This window comes from Ranitomeya variabilis, chromosome 5, assembly GCF_051348905.1.
Source record: "Ranitomeya variabilis isolate aRanVar5 chromosome 5, aRanVar5.hap1, whole genome shotgun sequence".
Taxonomy (NCBI): Eukaryota; Metazoa; Chordata; class Amphibia; order Anura; family Dendrobatidae; genus Ranitomeya; species Ranitomeya variabilis.
Window position 1 is genome coordinate 246,554,982 of NC_135236.1, and position 19,953 is coordinate 246,574,934.

Below are 19,953 nucleotides of genomic sequence, written 5' to 3' on the forward strand. Positions count from 1 at the left end.
CATAATTGGAAGTTACAGTACTAGATTGTTCAATTTATTATTAATAACAGAAGTAAAAGTGCACTGTGCATATGACTAGGTATAAATGCACTATTAATAATGAACAAACATCTGAATAGATATAATTATACATGCAGTATCTAGTGACTAGTGTTGAGCGATACCTTCCAATATGCAAAGGTATCGGTATCGGATTGGATCGGCCGATACCGGCAAAATATCGGATCTCGCCGATACCGATACCAATGCATATCAATGGGACACAAAATATCGGAATGGTTCCCAGGGTCTGAAGGAGAGGAAACTCTCCTTCAGGCCCTGGGATCCATATGCATGTATAAAATAAAGAATAAAAAAAAAAAATTGATATACTCACCCCTCTGACGGCCCCCGCTCTCACCGGTCCAAGCGTCTGCCTCCGTTCGTAAGAATGCAGAGTGAACTAGGACCTTCGATGACATCGTGGCTTGTGATTGGTCGCGTGACCGCTCATGTGACCGCTCACGCGACCAATCACAAGCAGCGACGTCATCGAAGGTCCTTCACTCCCTGCATTCTTAGGAACAGAGGCACCGCTAAGGTCCAGGGTCCGCCGGAGGGGTGAGTATATCAATATTTTTTATTTTTATTATTTATTTTTTACATGAATATGGATCCCAGGGCCTGAAGGAGAGTCTCCTCTCCTCCAGACCCTGGGAACCATACGCACCGCACACTTCCGATTCCGATTTCCGATATCGCAAAAATATCGGAACTCGGTATCGGAATTCCGATACAGCAAATATCGGCTGATACCCGATATTTGCAGTATCGGAATGCTCAACACTACCAGTGACTGCTCATTGGTCACTAGACATTTATATTTATATCTACTAAGATATTTCTTCATTATTATCAATTAATCATCCATTTTATACCCATTTGTATGCACACTGCACTTTTACATCTGTTATTATTACTTAATTGAATGACCTAGTATTGTAAGTTCCAATCATGGCACATCCCTCCCTCTTTTTTATAATACGACTTTTATCATGTCCTTTGTGTGTTAGCTTTTTTAGCATTTGTTTTCAATTAATTTAATTAATAAAGTGATTTGTATAATATTGTTACCTGCTTTTTTAATACATTTTGTTGGTTCTACAGTTTATTCATTTACCCATAATTAACAGATTAAAACAATAGCCAGCAGATGTGGAAGTAGTTTTTATGTAAATTTAATGTTTATCATGGCATTTGATTAATACAAGCACTTTCAAATTATACCCCTGGAAATACTCTGAATTCCAAGTTCCAAAGCACTATTATCACAGATTTTTTAAATTACAACCCATAATATATATATATTTTTTTTACACTGCTGTGTGAAGATACTTTTTACAATTTGTTAGTTTCACAGCTGAAATGGAAAAACTCCAACCTGGAGTTGACGACCTGACCTTGGGCTACGGAAACAAAACATTTATCATGCTTGGTTATCTAATGGCAACATATTCTGCATCGCCTACAGACATTTTCACCACGTTCACCATTAAGGCTCACAGTACTTCTCTATCAGAATGTCTTTGGCGTGTAGGAGGAAAATGGAGTACTTAGAGGTAACCCACACAAGCACAGGGAGAACATACAAACTCTTTTGAGACAAGACCCACAAAGCAACAGTGCTAACCACTGAGCCACCATGCTGCCTTTATAAAATGAATTGGAGTTCCGAAAACAGCATAGTGCAGAGACCTATTTTGTTTCTGAAATTCTGGAACAACTCAGAGTCATGTAAACAGCATCACTCATCAACACTTGGATTTTCCTGTAGACTCCACCTGTAGTTGGCACCTAGATGGAGTTACTCTTGTCTCAGCCTCAAATAGCTAAAATGGGAACAACTCTTTAATATTTGAAAAGCTAAGTGTTTTTTGCTAGTGTTCTGGAGTAAAACTACTTAAAGGGGCCGTCCAGTCTTTTGGCAAAAATCTGCAGTCACACTAGTGACTACAAAACTCTGAATCCTCCCAGCACGCAAACCGCACACTGACTGGATTCTCCAATGTCTGCGGAGAGACTAGGTGGTCACATAACTTCAAGTATTCCATATGCATATATGTGGCCACAACGAGACATGCATGGCCTTGTTTAATTCAATTGTATTGGGCAATAACGAGCATGTCTAGTCAGAATGTGGCTGGAAATGTACAAATTGCCTACTTGGAGTTACATGACTGCCTAGTTTTTGCCACAGGCACTAGAGATCCTTAGGGTGTACAGTGCACCTGCTTTGAGGATTGATTCTTTTAGCAAACAGCTGGATAACACATTAAATTGTTGCCAACTTTTTAAGTGGGTGAAGGGAGGAAGAGTATACCATGGCATATATTATGACAGAATTATACTACAGTCCTTTCTTGTGGTGGGGCACAGTATTTGAAAGATACCTCAAATTCAGTAATGTTTGAATTTGGAGCATCTTCAAGACTGAAATGTAAAACGCTTAGATTGATGATTTATGACTTAAATCTTTCCCTATAATGAATTCTAACATTTTTAGAAATCTTTTATCATTCTAAAGTTTAATTTTTTGTCCTAAAATATCATTGTAAATCTTGAGATCCAGTGGCCTGTAGGTTCTATCGGTATCATCCAAGAAGTATAGCGGATCTTTAATACAGGTCAGATTGAAACCATCATTGACCAGTCCCATTTTATATTGCTTGTAAGTGCTAGTGACAGGTAAGGCATCCTGTAGGATTAAACAAAGAGAAACATATAGTTACAAAACAGCAATAGATTCTATACAGTTGTGCTCAAAAGTTTACATACTCCAGCAGAATGTTTGCCTTCTTTGCCTTTTTCCAGAGAATATGAATGATAACACCAAAACATTTTTCTGCTCTCATGGTTAGTGGTTGAGTGAAGCCATTTATTGTCAAACTACTGTGTTTTCTCTTTTTAAATCATAATGGCAATCCAAAACATCCAAATGACCCTGATCAAAAGTTTACATGCCCTGGTAATTTTGACCTGATTACATGCACAGAAGTTGACACAAATGGGTTTGAATTGCTATTAAAGGTAACATCCTCACATGTGACCTGTTTGCTTATAATCAGTGTGTGTATTCTTTGTGAGTTTCTGGGACCCAGACAGACTCTTGCATCTTTCATCCAGCCACTGATGTTCCAGTGATGGATACTCGCCGCGATCTCTGAACACCTGGCGAGTATTCCGGCAGCTGTGCTCTGCTTGTGAGCAGTGCATGATGTCCCTGCCATGCTCTGCTTACAAGCATTAAGCAGGACGCTGCAACTGCGAGGGATTGGAGGAACGTAAGAGTAAAGGTTGTTTTTTTTTAAATTTTTTCTGATGGGGTCATGGATACCAGGACTGGGATGGGGCCAATCATACCAGCAAGGTGATGGGGCCAATCAATCATACCAGGATGCCAGGAAGAAATGAATATCCATTGCCCTCCATGCACATGGGCATGGAATGCAGTGCATATTCATTTCTCTTTAGCAGCGGGCACAAGAGTTAGCCGGAGCCGCCGGCTCCTGCCTCTGTGACCCACTCCTCCGATACCGCAATCCCCCAAACTCCCCACCACAGCTAGAGCCAATATATCCGGACTATAAGACCCCCCCATTTTCCTCCACATTTTGGGAGGAAAAAAGTGTGTCTTATAGTCCGAAAAGTACGCTAGTTCTGTGATTTAATGGTATAAAAATTCAAAGTTTGAAATTTTAAAAATTTTAAAAATTTTCACCAAATGTCCTTTTTTTCCCCACAAATAAACCCAAGTCATATCAACAAAATTTACCACTATTTCGAGGTAAAATATGTCAGGATAAAACAATCTGAGAATCACACTGGTTAGAATTGCAAAATTTGGCAGGTCATAAAGGTGAGAACAGGCTTTGGGAGCAAAGTGGTTAATATAATGTGAGGGTCAAGGGACAGGCAGTGATACATAAAGTCTGCCATATGTGTAAAGCTCCCTACAACCAACACTTCCATGTCTCTACTATGATCACTAGTCTCCATCTCCTCCTCTTCCCTCTCTTCCTCCTCTTCCCTCTCTTTCTCCTCATTCCTCTCCTCAGCCCACCTATGTAGGAGAGATGGAACGAAGCTTGTGGGGGCACTAGTCTCTGTTGCAATAGCAACAAGTTCCTGTTCCTCCTGCAGCTCAGCTTCCTCCTCCTCATTGATACCCAATCTGCACTTAGCAAATGAGTTGAGGCTAAGCTGGGTAGTATCTCCCTGTCTCATGTCTTCCTCCATCTTCACCAGGTCTGCATGCAAAGCTTCATGTTTAATTGTTAGCAGTGACTGTTAAAAAGGCACTGAAGCAGAATTGTTGCTCTTATCTTTGTGTCATTGGCACTCACCATATTTGTGGAGTCCTCAAAGTCTTGGAGAATGGCACAAATGTCAGACATTCATGCCCACTCTTCAGTTGTTCTGTGAGGAGGCTGACCAGAATACCAAAGGGCATGTTGGATCAGACATTCCACAACTGGCCTCTGCTGCTCACAAAGCATTGCCAACAGTCAGTGAGTTGGAACTTGCATGTGCTGCTGCAGCACTGCAAGAGCGGTGACAGCTGTGGCGGACTTGTGGAATTGGGTGATGACGCGGAGTACCTTGACTAGAAGCTCTTGCAAATAAGGATAGGTTTTCAGAAACTGCTCAACTACCAAGTTGAGCATGTGGGCCAAGCATGGTACATATGTGAACTTGCCAAGTTTCACAGCTGCCACCATATTACAGTAATTATCGCACACGACTATGCCTGGTTGTAGGTTCAGCGGCGAGAGACACAGATTTGCCTGGTCTGTTATTCCTTTTAACCCCTTCTTGACCCAGCCTATTTTGACCTTAATGACCTGGCCGTTTTTTGCAATTCTGACCAGTGTCTCTTTATGAGGTAATAACTCAGGAACACTTCAACGGATCCTTGCGGTTCTGAGATTGTTTTTTTGTGACATATTGGGCTTCATGATAGTGGTAAATTTAGGTCGATAATTTTTGTGTTTATTTGTGAAAAAAATGGAAATGTAGCTAAAATTTTGAAAATTTTGCAATTTTCAAATTTTGAATTTTTATTCTGGTAAACGAGAGAGTTATGTGACACAAAATAGTTAATAAATAACATTACCCACATGTCTACTTTACATCAGCACTATTTTGGAAACAAAAATTTTTTTTGCTAGGAAGTTATAAGGGTTAAAATTTGACAATCGATTTCTCATTTTTACAACAAAATTTACAAAACCATTTTTTTAGGGACCACCTCACATTTGAAGTCAGTTTGAGGGGTCTATATGGCTGAAAATACCCAAAAGTGACACTATTCTAAAAACTGCACCCCTCAAGGTACTCAAAACCACATTCAAGAAGATTATTAACCCTTCAGGTGCTACACAGCAGCAGAAACCGCATGGAAGGAAAAAATTAACATTTAACTTTTCCCAACAGTAAAAAGAGAAATTGGACCCCAAAAGTTATTGTACAATTTGTCCTGAGTATGCTGATACCCCACATGTTGGGGGAACCACTATTTGAGCGCACAACAGGGCTCAGAAGGGAAGGCGCGCCATTTGACTATTTCAATGAAAAATTGGTTCAAATCTTTAGCGCACAACATGTCGCGTTTGGAGAGCCTCTGTGTGCCTAAGCATTGGAGCTCCCCCACAAATGACCCCATTTTGGAAACTAGACCCCCCAAGGAACTTATCTAGATGCATAGTGAGCACTTTGAACCCCCAGGTGCTTCACAAATTGATCTGTAAAAATGAAAAAGTACTTTTTTTTCACAAAAAAATTTTTTAGCCTCAATTTTTTCATTTTCACATGGGCAACAGGATAAAAAGGATCCTAAAATGTGTTGGGCAACTTCTTCTGAGTACACTGATACCTTACATGTGGGGGTAAACCACTGTTTGGGCACACGGCAGGGCTTGGAAGGGAAGGAGCGCCATTTGACTATTTCAATAAAAAATTGGTTCAAATCTTTAGCGGACAACATCTCGTGTTTGGAGAGCCCCTGTGTGCCTAAACATTGGAGCTCCCCCACAAATGACCCCATTTTGGAAACTGGACCCCCCAAGGAACTTATCTAGATGCATAGTGAGCATTTTGAACCCCCAGGTGCTTCAAAAATTGATCCGTAAAAATGAAAAAGTACTTTTTTTTTTTCACAAAAATTTTTTTTAGCCTCAATTTTTTCATTTTCACATTGCCAACAGGATAAAATGGATCCTAAAATGTGTTGGGCAACTTCTCCTGAGTACAACTGTACCTCATATGTGGTCACAAACCACTGTTTGTGCACACGGCAAGGCTCAGAAGGGAAAGAGCGCCATTTGAGTTTTGAATGAAAAATTGGCTCCAATCGTTAGCGGACACCATGTCACGTTTGGAGAGCCCCGTGTGCCTAAACATTGGAGCTTCCCCACATGTGACCCCATTTTGGAAACTAGACCTCCCATGGAACTAATCTAGATGTGCGGTGACCACTTTAAACCCCCAAGTGCTTCACAGAAGTTTATAACGCAGAGCCGTGAAAATAAAAAATCATTTTTCTTTCCTCAAAAATTATTTTTAGCCCGCAATTTTTTATTTTCACAAGAGTAACAGGAGAAATTGGACCTGAAAAGTTTTTGTCCAGTTTGTCCTGAGTACGCTGATACCCCATATGTGGGGGGGAACCACTGTTTGGGCACACGTCGGGGCTCGGAAGGGAAGCAGTGGCGTTTTGAAATGCAGACTTTGATGGAATGGTCTGCGGGCGTCATGTTGCATTTGCAAAATGTACCTGGAACGAATCTTCCGGCCGATTTGGCGGGCGCACTGCGCATGCGCCCACCAATTTGGAAGATGGTGGCGCCCGTGAAGAAGACGGGCGGACACCAGGAGGCTCGGTAAGTATGAGGGGGGAGATCGGAGCACGGAGAGAGATCGGAGCACGGGGGTATTGGAGCATGGGGGGGTGGATCGGAGCACAGGGGGAGCGGACAGGAGGACAGAGGAGCGGACAGGCGGATGGAGGGGAGCAGACCACAGTACGGGGCAGAAAGGAGGACCGGGGAGGAGATTGGTGGTGGTGGTGGTGGGGGGGGACAGATCAGGGTTTCCAGCCATGTCCGATGATATTGCAGCATCAGCCATGGCTGGATTGTAATATTTCACCACTTTTCATAGGTGAAATATTACAAATTGCTCTGATTGGCTGTTTCACTTTCAACAGCCAATCAGAGCGATTGTAGCCATGGGGGGGCGAAGCCACCCCCCTGGGCTGAAATATTACTCCCCCTGTCCCTGCAGATTGGGTGAAATTGGAGTTAACCCTTTCACCCGATCTGCAGGGGCACAATCCCTCCATAACGCCACATAGGCGTCACAGGTCGGATTGGCACCGACTTTCATGACGCCTACGTGGCGTCACAGGTCGGGAAGGGGTTTAGTAACTGTGTCATAGTGTGCGGTTTGTCTCCAAATTTGCTTTAGCAAAGCCTGTTGCCGCTTGCTGAGGCAGTGCTGCAGAACTTCTGACTGACCTGGACGGCGTTCTCTGAGATAGCACATCAGATATGGAGGATGAGGAGGAACAGAAGGGAGTGCAGGAACTGGGGTATGAGGTTTAGGAAAGCCTTATAGAGGTGGGCCTTTCATCCTCAGCATCAGTAATACATGTTTCATGCCAGGGTGGTACTCGGCCCCAACCTCCACAATGTTCACTCAGTGTGCTGTTTGTTAAATGCAGCATCCCTGGCCACAAACGCTTCTCCATATGTCAGTCATTAAGTGGATAATCCCAGTAACCACATTGGTAAGGACACAGGTGATGTTCCTGGACACATTCTGGTATAAGGCGGGCATGCCACTCCGGGAGAAATAGTGGCAGCTTGGGTCTGAGTGCTGAAGGACTAAATTTGTCAGCTCTTGCAGCCTTCGACACAAGTGTTCCATCTGCATTGCCTGCTGGTTGAACAAGATGTAATAACTGGTACCAAACTCTTCTATGGACCCCCATCTCCACTGCTGGTCATACGTAATGACCCCCCAGAATGTCAACTGTCGATATCTTGCGGCTAGCCATACCACTAGTGTTTCTCCAGCCCTGGCTTGCCTCCTTCTCTCTCCATTCAGTCTAGGCCCTACAGTCCATTTACCAATTGCTGGATCCTAGCTCTCCCATTCGCAGACCACAAGAACCCCAGTGGTAAAGGCTGCGGCCTTGATACGGATCTTGGTGATTCAGGGAAAGTGGTCGGTTCAGGACCACAGGCTCCTGCCACCTCCGCCACATCAGCTTGGTCTGGCTCCGATAATTTTCTGGTCGCTCCCTCGGGTGTCTCACAGGATTCTGCTATCTTTGTCGCCCACTAAGCATGTTACATTGTATGGATGAGTAATAGAATCCAGAAAAAATTTCATTGCTTTCTGGAGTGTTATAAACCAACCTAGTGTAACAGAGAGCACCTTTTCCCACATATCATGCTTCAAACATAAAGATACCAAATGTAAGTTTTTGGTGAAGAATTAACAAGTGGAACACAATTGTGAAGTTGAACGAAATTTATTGGTTATTTTAATTTTTTGTGGAAAATCAAAAACTGAAAAGTGGGGCATGCAATATTATTCGGTCCCTTTACTTTCAGTGCAGCAAACTCACTCCAAAAGTTTACTGTGGATCTCTGAATCATCCAATGTTGTCCTAAATGCCTAATGATGATAAATATAATCCATGGGTGCTGTGGGGCAACAGGCCGTCTGCCCTGCTGGTGCATGGCCGCTGCGGCGGTGGTCGCCACACGGCTCCGCTCCGTTAGGGCGTTAGGACCCACTACGAGGTTTGCCGTGAAGGGGCAGTGGGCTTCATACAGTCTGATCAGAATGTTAAACTGAAAACCTCATGTTCAGTATTTAAATTTTTGCCTAGCGGCTTTAGATCAACGTATGTTTTTGGGATGTGCGGTTCATGCTCTTTTTTTTTTTTTCTTTTTGCACAAAGCATGTACTTGTCTTTTTTTGGACCAGCACTCCTCCCATTTGGCTCAGGTGATTTTAATTAGCAGGAGACTGCAAAGTAAGGGGTCTAGCCCATTTTGGCTCTCACTGAAGAGCTGGAAGAAGGTGAGTTTAAATGCTCCTTTCATTTTGGTGCTGGTGCTGTGTGGCGGCCATTGTTGCTGTGGCTTTGTGCTGGTGGGGCGACGCGGTCTGGAGTCTTGGGGGCTCAGTCTCGCAGCATGGGTGCTGTGGGGCAACAGGCCGTCTGCCCTGCTGGTGCATGGCCGCTGCGGCGGTGGTCGCTGCACGGCTCCGCTCCATTAGGGCGTTAGGACCCACTACGAAGTTTGCCGTGAAGGGGCAGTGGGCTTCATACAGTCTGATCAGAATGTTAAACTGAAAACCTCATGTTCAGTATTTAAATTTTTGCCTAGCGGCTTTAGATCAACGTATCATTTTGGGATGTGCGGTTCATGCTCTTTTTTTTTTTTTGTTTTTTTGCACAAAGCATGTACTTGTCTTTTTCTGGACCAGCACTCCTCCCATTTGGCTCAGGTGATTTTAATTAGCAGGAGACTGCAAAGTAAGGGGTCTAGCCCATTTTGGCTCTCACTGAAGAGCTGGAGGAAGGTGAGTTTAAATGCTCCTTTCATTTTGGTGCTGGTGCTGTGTGGCGGCCATTGTTGCTGTGGCTTTGTGCTGGTGGGGCGGCGCGGTCTGGAGTCTTGGGGGCTCAGTCTCGCAGCATGGGTGCTGTGGGGCAACAGGCCATCTGCCCTGATGGTGCATGGCCGCTGCGGTGGTGGTCGCCGCATGGCTCCGCTCCGTTAGGGCGTTATTACCCACTACGACGTTTGCCGTGAAGGGGCAGTGGGCTTCATACAGTCTGATCAGAATGTTAAACTGAAAACCTCATGTTCAGTATTTAAATTTTTGCCTAGCGGCTTTAGATCAACGTATGATTTTGGGATGTGCGGTTCATGCTCTTTTTTTTTTTTCTTTTTGCACAAAGCATAAATATAATCCACCTGTGTGTAATCAAGTCTCTGTATAAATGCACCTGCTCTGTCATAGCCAGAGGGTTCTGTTTGAAGCACAGAGAGCATCATGAAGATCAAGGAACACAACAGGCAGGTCCGTGATACTGTTGTGGAGAAGTTTAAAGCTGGATTTGGATACAAAATTATTTCGAAAACTTTAAACATCCCAAGGAGCACTGTGCAAGCGATCATATTGAAATGGAAGGAGTATTATACCACTGCAAATCTACCAAGACTTGGCCGTCCCTCTAAACTTTTATCTCAAACAAGGAGAAGACTGATCAGAGATGCAGCCAAGAGGCCCATGATTACTCTGGATAAACTGCAGAGATTACAGCTGAGGTGGGACAGTCTGTCCATAGGACAACAATCAGCCGTACACTGCACACATCTGGCCTTTATGGAAGAGTGGCAAGTAGAAAGCCATTTCTCAAAGATATCCATAAAAAGTGTCATTTAAAGTTTGCAACAAGCCACCTGGGAGACACACCAAACATGTGGAAGAAGGAGCTCTGGTCAGATGAAACCAAAATCGAACTTTTTGGCAACAATGTCAAACGATATGTTTGGCGTAAAGGCAACACAGCTCATCACCCTGAACACACCATCCCCACTGTCAAACATGTTGGTGGCAGCATCATGGTTTGGGCCTGCTTTTCTTCAGCAGGGACAGATAAGATGGTTAAAATTGGTGGGAAGATGGATGGAGCCAAATACAGGACCATTCTTGAAGAAAACCTGTTGGAGTCTGCAAAAGACCTGAGACTGGGATGGAAATTTGTCTTTGAACAAGACAATGATCCTAAACATAAAGCAAAATCTACAATGGAATGGTTCTCAAATAAATGTATCCAGGTTTTAGAATGGCCAAGTCAAAGTTCAGACCTCAATCTAATCGAGAATCTGTGGAAAGAGCTGAAAACTGCTGTTCACAAATGATCTCCATCAAACCTCACTGAGCTCGAGCTGTTTGCCAAGGAAGAATCGGCAAGAATTTGAGTCTATCGATGTACAACACTGATAGAGAGATACCCCAAGTGACTTGCAGCTGTAATCACAGCAAAAGGTGGCGCAACAAAGTATTAAGTTGAAGGGGCCGGATAATATTGCACGCCCCACTTTCCAGTTTTTGATTTTCCACAAAAATTTAAAATAACCAATACATTTTGTTCAACTTCACAATTGTGTTCCACTTGTTGTTGATTCTTCACCAAAAATTTACATTTGTTATCTTTATGTTTGAAGCGTGATATGTGGGAAAAGGTTGAAAAGTTCCAGGGAGCTGAATACTTTCGCAAGGCACTGTAATACTCTATGGATGACTAATTGAATCCAAACTACATTTTCTAAACTTTTTTGGAGTGTTATATACCACCAAAATGTACCACAGAGCACGTAATACTCTATGGATGAGTAATTGAATCCAGAAAAAATGTCAGTGCTTTTTTTGAGTGTTTTACACCACAAAACAGTACCAAAAAGCACATAAAACTGTATGAATGAGTAATTGAAACAACAAAAAAAGTCAAAGCATTTTTGGTGTGTTATATATCACCAAAATTTATCATAATGCACGTAATCCACTATGGATGAGTAGTTGAAACAAGAAATATTTATCAACGCCTTTTTGAGTGTTAAATACCACCAAAATTTAACTGAAAGCATGTAATACTGTATGGATGACTAATTGAATGAAGAATTTTTCAATGCTTTTTTAGAGTGTAACATACCACCAAAATGTACCACAAAGTATGTAATGCTCTATGTATGAGTAATTGAAACAATGAAAAAAGTAATGCTTTTTAGGAGTGTTATATACCAACACAATGTACTACAAGGCACGTAATACTCTATGGATGAGTAATTGAAACAATAAAACATTTTCAATGCTTTTTTGGAGTGTTATATACCACAAAAATGTACCACAAAGCATATAATACTCTAAAGATGAGTAATAGAATCAAGAAGAATTTATCAATGTTTTTTTGGAGTGTTATATACCACCAAAATTTAACCAAGGCACCTAATACTGTATGGATGACTAACTGAATCTAGACAAATTTTTCAAAGCACACACAGCCTTGGACAAGCACTCTCCCTTCAATAAGAACTGTGCCTACAACTGAACTGAATATTCCAGGTGAGGTCACACTAACTTTTTGTAAAGTGGTAGTATTATGTTTGTGTAAATTTTGTTGAACCTAGTCATTAACTGGTCATTACCATTACCAATGTAAATTAAGAGTGTCACTACACTGTTGGCATAGATTAGAAAGTACCAAACTCATCTGTTTGTCACACATGTCCAGGAGAAATAACAGAGGAACTACACAATGTATAGTTTTGAGATACTCTTGCAAGTAATTACTAAAAATAGATAAATGAAGAGAGCTAACAACTCTGCTTTAAAGGAGTGATTCACTTTTAGGGCTCATACTCACTTGCAAGAGACTCGGACGAGTCTCGCACGGCAATACCCGGCACTGCACCTCGCACAGAGGAGCGGAGCGTGCGGCTGCATGTATTCCTATGCGCTTAAGATGGTCTTACCTGTATTCTTACAAATCGAGGTCTAGCATAATTGGGTAAATGTTCAGTAACTTGTGAAAACATTGCATCCCCATCAAACATTTTTCCATCTTTAAGTTTAATGGAAACCATTCCAACTCTACCTTCATGATCTAGAAGAGGAGGAATGTTAGCATAAACATTTATATCCATACTGCCTCTGAGTCTTGTAAGGATGTGAACAATGTGGAAGAATGCGTTAAAGGGAACCTGTCACCCCCCCCCCAGTCATTTTAAACTAAAAGAGCCACCTTGTGCAGCAGTAATGCCCAGCCCCGCAATGTGAATAAATCATAAGTCACTGTGGGGCTGGGAATCAGAAGCAGGGCGGCCGTGCAGGCGCAGTCAGCTGGACTGCATATGAGGAAAGACGGCCAGCATTCACTGAGCCTGCACCAGGCAGGGGATAAGAGCGCAGGCGCCGGCTACTTTTGAAAATAGTGGCGAGGAGGAGGCAGCGCCCGGCTCCAAGAAGATGTGAGTGACAGCTGTGTGCTGTCTGAAGCAGGGGGGAAATGCCGGCCCACTTGACTGAGGAGCAGGTATTTCAGACAAATTATGAGAAATAATCAGTTTTAAGTTACAGCACCCAGAACTAAAAGAGCCACCTTGTCAGAATGCAGCATTACTGCTGCACAATGTGGCTCTTTTAGTTTGAAACGACTGGGGGGGGGTGACAGGTTCCCTTTAACATTGCCAAGTTGTCCATTAAACACAATAGTCAGGTACATGTCTAAAGCTGCTGCCGTATGTAGGTTATAATTATAATTATAAATCACAGGATTGTTTCTTAAAAACAGCTTGGGATGAAAATGTAGATATAAAAACTCATCTTGCATTACAGTAAAGTTGTCTTACGACTCCAATGCCAAAAAAGTTGGGACCCTGTGTAAATTGTAAAAAAAAATCTTTTATAAGCATATTTTATGACAACAGAATGTAAAATACAGTTCAGAAGGTAAGAATTAGACATTTTCCATTTTGTTTTAAAAAACCTGCTTAGAAATTTATGGCAGCATCACATCTAAGAAAAGTTGGGACAGGGTTAGCAAAATGCAGGAAACATAAGTGATACTAATGAAATATAGCTGGAGGGTCAGTTTTTAACTAAAATTAGATTCACACGTGAAATCTAAGGAATCTAAACAGATCAGTTTTTTTCCATGTGTCATCTTAGATGCATCAGCTTTTCTCAGCCCTTTTTTTCACTGAATCAGGTAGACTGAACTTTATTATCCATTGACTCTTCACAATGGATCAGTTATAAATAGATGAATCTAGGCAAGAACTCTGAAGTACAAAGTATGTCTTCCTACTTTTACTGGTATGCCATTGATCTCCATATATTTTAATGGCTGAGTCTAATCTGCAAAATAGAATGTGCTAAGTTTCCTGGAGACACAGATTCATTCTTAAAACCAATGTGTGTGTGGTTCAATTAAACTCAATGGCTCAGCGCAATGTTTGAGAAACAAATGGACAGCATTAGGATGTGTCACATGAATGTTGTCTAAGAAACATGACTGTGTATAAAAAGAGCATGTTTAGCAGAGTCTTAGAAGCAAAGATGGTCAGAGGTTCACCAATCTGTGAAGAATTGAGTCTAATAAGTGTGAAACAGTTTCACAAAAATGTTCCTTAACATAAAATTGCAAAAAATTTGAATATGCCATGATCTACAGTACATAATGTCATCAAAAGATTCAGAGATTCTGAAGAAATCCATGTGCACAAGGGACAAAGCCAGCTGTCAATACTGGATGCTCATGATCTACAACCCTCAGACGATACTGCATTAAAAACCAGTATTAAAAGATTAAAAGCTAGTGCAAGTCAGTGTGTGGGCTCAGTAATACTTTGTGATATCATTGATTTGCAGTAAAGAAGTCATATATCAACCCAATCCATAAATGCTGCCATATTCTAAAATGACTGAGGCAAAATGGAAAATTGTTTTGTGGTGAGATGAATCAAAATGTGAAATTCTTTATGGAAACAAAGGATGCTGTGACATGTGGGCTCGAAGAGGAAAGTAACCATGCAGTTTGTATCATGAACAGTTCAAGAGCCTGCATCTCTGATATTATGGAATTGCATTAGTGCCTATGGCATGGGTAGGTCATACATCTTGAAAGGGACTATCATTGTTGAGCATTGTATAGAAGTTTTATGACAACTAGTGTTGAGCGATACCTTCCGATACTCAAAGGTATCGGTATCGGATGGTATCCACCGATATCCAAAAAATATCGGATATCGCCGATACCGATACCCGATACCAATGCAAGTCAATGGGACACAAGTATCGGAAGGTATCCTGGATGGTTCCCAGGGTCTGAAGGAGAGGAAACTCTCCTTCAGACCCTGGGATCCATATTCATGTAAAAAATAAAGAATTAAAATAAAAAATATGGATATACTCGCCCTCGGACGAGCCCTGGACCTTACGGATGTAACCAGCAGCCTCCGTTCCTAAGAATGAGGAGTTTAGGACCTTCAATGACGTCGCGGCTTGTGATTGGTCGCGTGACCGCTCATGTGACCGCTCACGCGACCAATTACAAGCCGCGACATCATCGCAGGTCCTAAACTCCTCATTCTTAGGAACGGAGGCTGCCGGTTACATCGGTAAGGTCCAGGGGCTGCCGGAGGGGTGAGTATATCCATATTTTTTATTTTAATTCTTTATTTTTTACATGAATATGGATCCCAGGGCCTGAAGGAGAGTCTCCTCTCCTCCAGACCCTGGGAACCATACACTGGGAACTTCCGATTCCGATTTCCGATATCACAAAAATATCGGAACTTGGTAGCGGAATTCTGATACAGCAAGTATCGGCCGATACCCGATACTTGTGGTATCGGAATGACCAACACTATTGACAACATATTCTCTCATCCAGACAACATCTACTTCAGGAAAGGCCTTGTATATTTAAAGGGAACCTGTCACCCACCTGGCGGTTTAAACTAAAAGAGCCACCTGGTGCAGCACTAATGCTGCATTCTGTCAAGGTGGCTCTTTTATTTGGGGTTCCTTCCAAAGCTGCAATATTCTTTTTTTTAATTTGCCCACCATACCTGTAGTCTGTCTGGGGGGCATGTCTTTTCCCCCTGGACACAAACGCCTCCCAGCCATCACTCGGCCCCTCCGTGCACCGCCTCCTGTGCCTTCATTAACATCCCCGGCACCTGCGCTGTAAGTCCCCATCATGTGATGTGAGTCAAAGGGCAGCGCAAACTGCGCATGCCTGAAAAAGGAACTTACAGCGCAGGCGCCAGGCACGTTAATGAAGGCACAGGAGGCGGTGACCAGCGAGTGATGGCTGGGAGGTGTTTGTGTCCGGGGGGAAAAGACATGCCCCCCAGACAGACTACAGGTATGGCGGGCAAATTAAAAAAATGAATATTGCAGCGTTGGAAGGAACCCCAAATAAAAGAGCCACCTTGACAGAATGCAGCATTAGTGCTGCACAAGGTGACTCTTTTAGTTAAAAACGCCAGGAGGGTGACAGGTTCCCTTTAATCAAGACAATGCTAAACCACATACTGCATCCATCACAATAGCATGGCTTCACAGAAGAAGAGTTCAAGTGATGATCTGGCCTCTTCCAATCCAGACATTTAACCAATATAAAATATTTGCAGCATTATGAAACAAAAAATCCAGCACAGAAGACCCAGGATTGTTGAGCGGCTAAAATTTTACATCAAATAAGAATGGGGAATATTTTGCTCCCCAAAATCCAACAATTGGTCTCCTCACTTCACAGACCTTTAAAAACAGTATTTAAATGGAACCTGTCAACCCCCCAGGCGTTTGTAACTAAAAGAGCCATCTTGTGCAGCACTAATGCTGCATTCTGACAAGGTGGCTCTTTTAGTTCTTGTTCCTGCCACTGCTGAAAGAATCGTTTATCAAATTTGTCCCTCATACCTTGAAATCGCCAGGGGGCAGGTCTTTCCCCCCTAACACAAATGCACCACAGCCGTCACTCGGGGCCTCTGTGCGCCGGGCACCGCCTCCTCCTTCATTACCATCCCCGGCGCCTGCGCTGTAAGTTCGAAGGGCAGCACAACTGCGCATGCCCGAAAAAAAACGCAGTTGCGCTTCCCTTCGAACTTACAGTGCAGGCGTTGGGGTCGCTAATGAAGGAAGAGGAGGTCGCGCCCAGTGCGCAGAGGCCCTGAGTGACGGCTGTGGTTCATCTGTGTTAGGGGGGAAAGACCTGCCCCCTGGCGATTTCAAGGTATGAGGGACAAATTTGATAAACGATTCTTTCAGGCAGGAACAAGAACTAAAAGAGCCACCTTGTCAGAATGCAGCATTAGTGCTGCACAAGGTGGCTCTTTTAGTTACAAATGCCTGGGGGGTGACAGGTTCCCTTTAAGGCTGGGTTCACATTAGCGTATGTGTGCTCAGCGTATACTGTACCTGCGTACCGATCTGTATGCATCTTGCATACATATATTTAACATTGTGTACGCAGGGACATGCGTTAGCATGCATTCGCATACGGATGCGTATGCATGCATCATTTCGCGGTGTGCAGCGAACGCAGCATGTTGCATTTTTGAGGCGTCAATTTAGCGCAGACATACGCTTGCGAAAGAGTGTGTCAAAACATCACATTAGCTCATACGCATGCGTTTGATGCGCTTGCGTATTTCGGACTGCGCATGTCCAGGACACGTCCTTTGAGACACGCCCTCTTGGAAATATTGAACACATGCGCATAATCAACGCAAACGCAGGCAAAAACGCATACAAAATAATGCAAACTCAGCATTTTTTGCATCATGCGTAAGCTGATGCGGATAAAAAACGCAGCGTTACCATGCGTTTGAATGCATTTTGGCACACATTTGCGCATGCAGATGATACGCTGCGCACAGAGATGCTAATTGTGAACTTAGCATTACAAAATAGTAGTCATGGCTCTTTTTCAACTTTGAGATGTGTTCCTGCCATCAATTTCTAAATGAGTTAAGTACTTCATATTAAACGGAAAAATGTCTAACTTTTCACCTTCTGATCTGTTTTCTATATTGTGAATAAAATTGTGGCTATAGTGAGATCTACAAATCATTACATTTGTATTGTAATTACATTTTATTCAACTGTTTTGGAATTGCTGTTAAACATACACTGTATATAAAGACAATTTTTAATGTAACTTTATCTGAGTAGTAACTGTTGATTTGTTTTCCTATTTCCAAGGCACAAAACAGTGTGCTATACTTAACTGGTCCTCTTGCAAAATTCATTTATCATATTAATAAAGAATTATTGACATGGCAAATAACTTTAAAATAAAATGTTTTGTGCTTGTCTTCATTTCAGAATGGTCTACAATACCAACCCATTGCCACTGTGAAGTAGAATACATATTGATAAGTTGGCCACAGCTGGACCTCATCTTCACCAGCCTCTCTTCCCTAGCTAACATCTCTAACTTACCTCTCTGCATGTCTGACCTCAACCTACTCACATTCTCTTCCCTCTCCTTTCCAAGTGCATACAAACTGCCCCTCACCAATTTCAAGTCCACACTTACTGCTGCAAAACAAACCTAATTCTAGTCTCTCATATCCTCCATGTCTCACAATCGTAAGCAACTATTCAACACTTTCAATTCTGTCTTCCATCCCAGAGCACCTCCTTCCTCTCCTCTTCATGTCAGCTGAAGATTTTGCTTCAATCTTCAAGCAGAAAATTGAGAACATCAGAATAAGCTTTGGCCTACAGTCCACACAGCCCCTCATCATAACTAGTCAACTCTATTCTTCCAAAACCAGCTTGTCCGCCATTACAGAAGATAGACTTTCTTCTCTACGTTCCATATTACATCTCGCCACCTGTACACTTGTCTTGATCCCGTCCCACGTTATCTAGAACCTCACTACAGTCTTCATCCCAAAGCTAACCCATCTCTTTAACCTGTCTCTAACAACTGGTGTCTTTTCCTCATGCATTAAACATGCCTCAATCACACCCATCTATCGCCCCATATCACTTCTCTCCTATTCCTCAAAACTACTGGAACAACTGTTATGGTTTCCAATGGCAAGGAAACATCAGAAGCATAGAATAAACGGACAAGCTCTCGGGTGATGGAAACTAGAGCTGACCGCGATGCTAAACCTACACACCACACTAGAAGTAGCCAGGGGGCATTCCTGCGTTGTCTCTAGATGCCGCGCGCCAGCCGGAGAACTAACTACCCCTGGTAGAAGAAAACACAGTCCTGGCTTGCCTCCAGAGAATGTCCCCACAGGAGATAGCAGCCCCCCACATATAATAACGGTGAGAGCAGATGAAAAGACACACGTAGTATAAAAGCAGATTTAGCACAGAGAGGCCCGCTAACTAAATAGCAGAAAGATACAACAGAGGACTTCGTGGTCAGCTGCAAAACCCTTCAAAACACCATCCTGAAATTACCTTAACTCATGTGACAACTCATGCCACTGGAGTGGTAATTTCAGCCCAACAAGAGCTTCCAGCTGCAGAGATTCACATAAGTGCAAACTGGACAAAACATACAAAAATAGACTTAAGGACTAAAGTGTCCAACTTAGCTGAGCAGAAAACTGGGAGCAGGAACATGCAACAGAATCACTCTGGATACATTGATGGCCAGCATAAGAATGACTAAGGAGCAAGGTTAAATAGGATACTCCCACATCCTGATAGGAACAGGTGAACTGAGAAGGCAAAGCTTGCAGGACACCAGTACCACAAGAGACAACCGGGGGAGCCCACGAACCGAATCACAACAAACAACATGTCCATCTTGAATTGTCCTCCTACATCTACTTCTGCTCCCTCTTTGACTGGTTACAATCTGGCTTCCCACCTCATCATTCAACCGAAAGTGCCCTAACTAAAGTCACCAATGACCTACTAACCACCAAAGCCAAGCAACACTACTATGTCCTTCTCCTCCTGGATCTGTCCTCTGCCTTCACCACAGTGGACCATTCCCTTTTACTATAGATTTTCTCATCTCTTGGCATCACAAACTTGGCACCATCTTGGATCTCTTCATAACTAACAGACTGGACATTCAGCATCTCCCACTCACACATGACCACCTCATCTCTTACCCTATCTGTTTATACCCCCCAAGGCTCAGTTCTAGGACGCCTGTTCATCTCCATCTACACCTTTGGCGTGGGACAGCTCATAGAGTCCCATGGCTTTCAATATCATATCTGTACTGATTACACTGAAATCACCTCCATACAAGCCAAAATACTATAATGTCTGTCACGTATTTCATCCTTCTTTTCTGCTCGATTTCTTAAACTTAGCATGGACAAAACAGAATTC

At 42.8% G+C, this 19,953-nt stretch overlaps 1 protein-coding gene across 1 annotated transcript in view; it reads right to left on the reverse strand.

Moving 5' to 3' along the window:
• Nucleotides 1-1,133: 1,133 nt before the first annotated feature.
• LOC143775622 (long-chain fatty acid transport protein 2-like) overlaps nucleotides 1,134-19,953 on the reverse strand; it is a 370,792-nt gene continuing 351,972 nt past the window's right edge. Inside the window, exons 10-11 of the mRNA XM_077263969.1 lie at nucleotides 12,600-12,730; nucleotides 1,134-2,734 (exon numbers count right to left, since the gene is read on the reverse strand). Of these exons, the coding sequence (XP_077120084.1) occupies nucleotides 2,558-2,734; nucleotides 12,600-12,730 (308 nt within the window). The 3' untranslated portion in view covers nucleotides 1,134-2,557. The remainder of the gene's footprint in view (nucleotides 2,735-12,599; nucleotides 12,731-19,953) is intronic.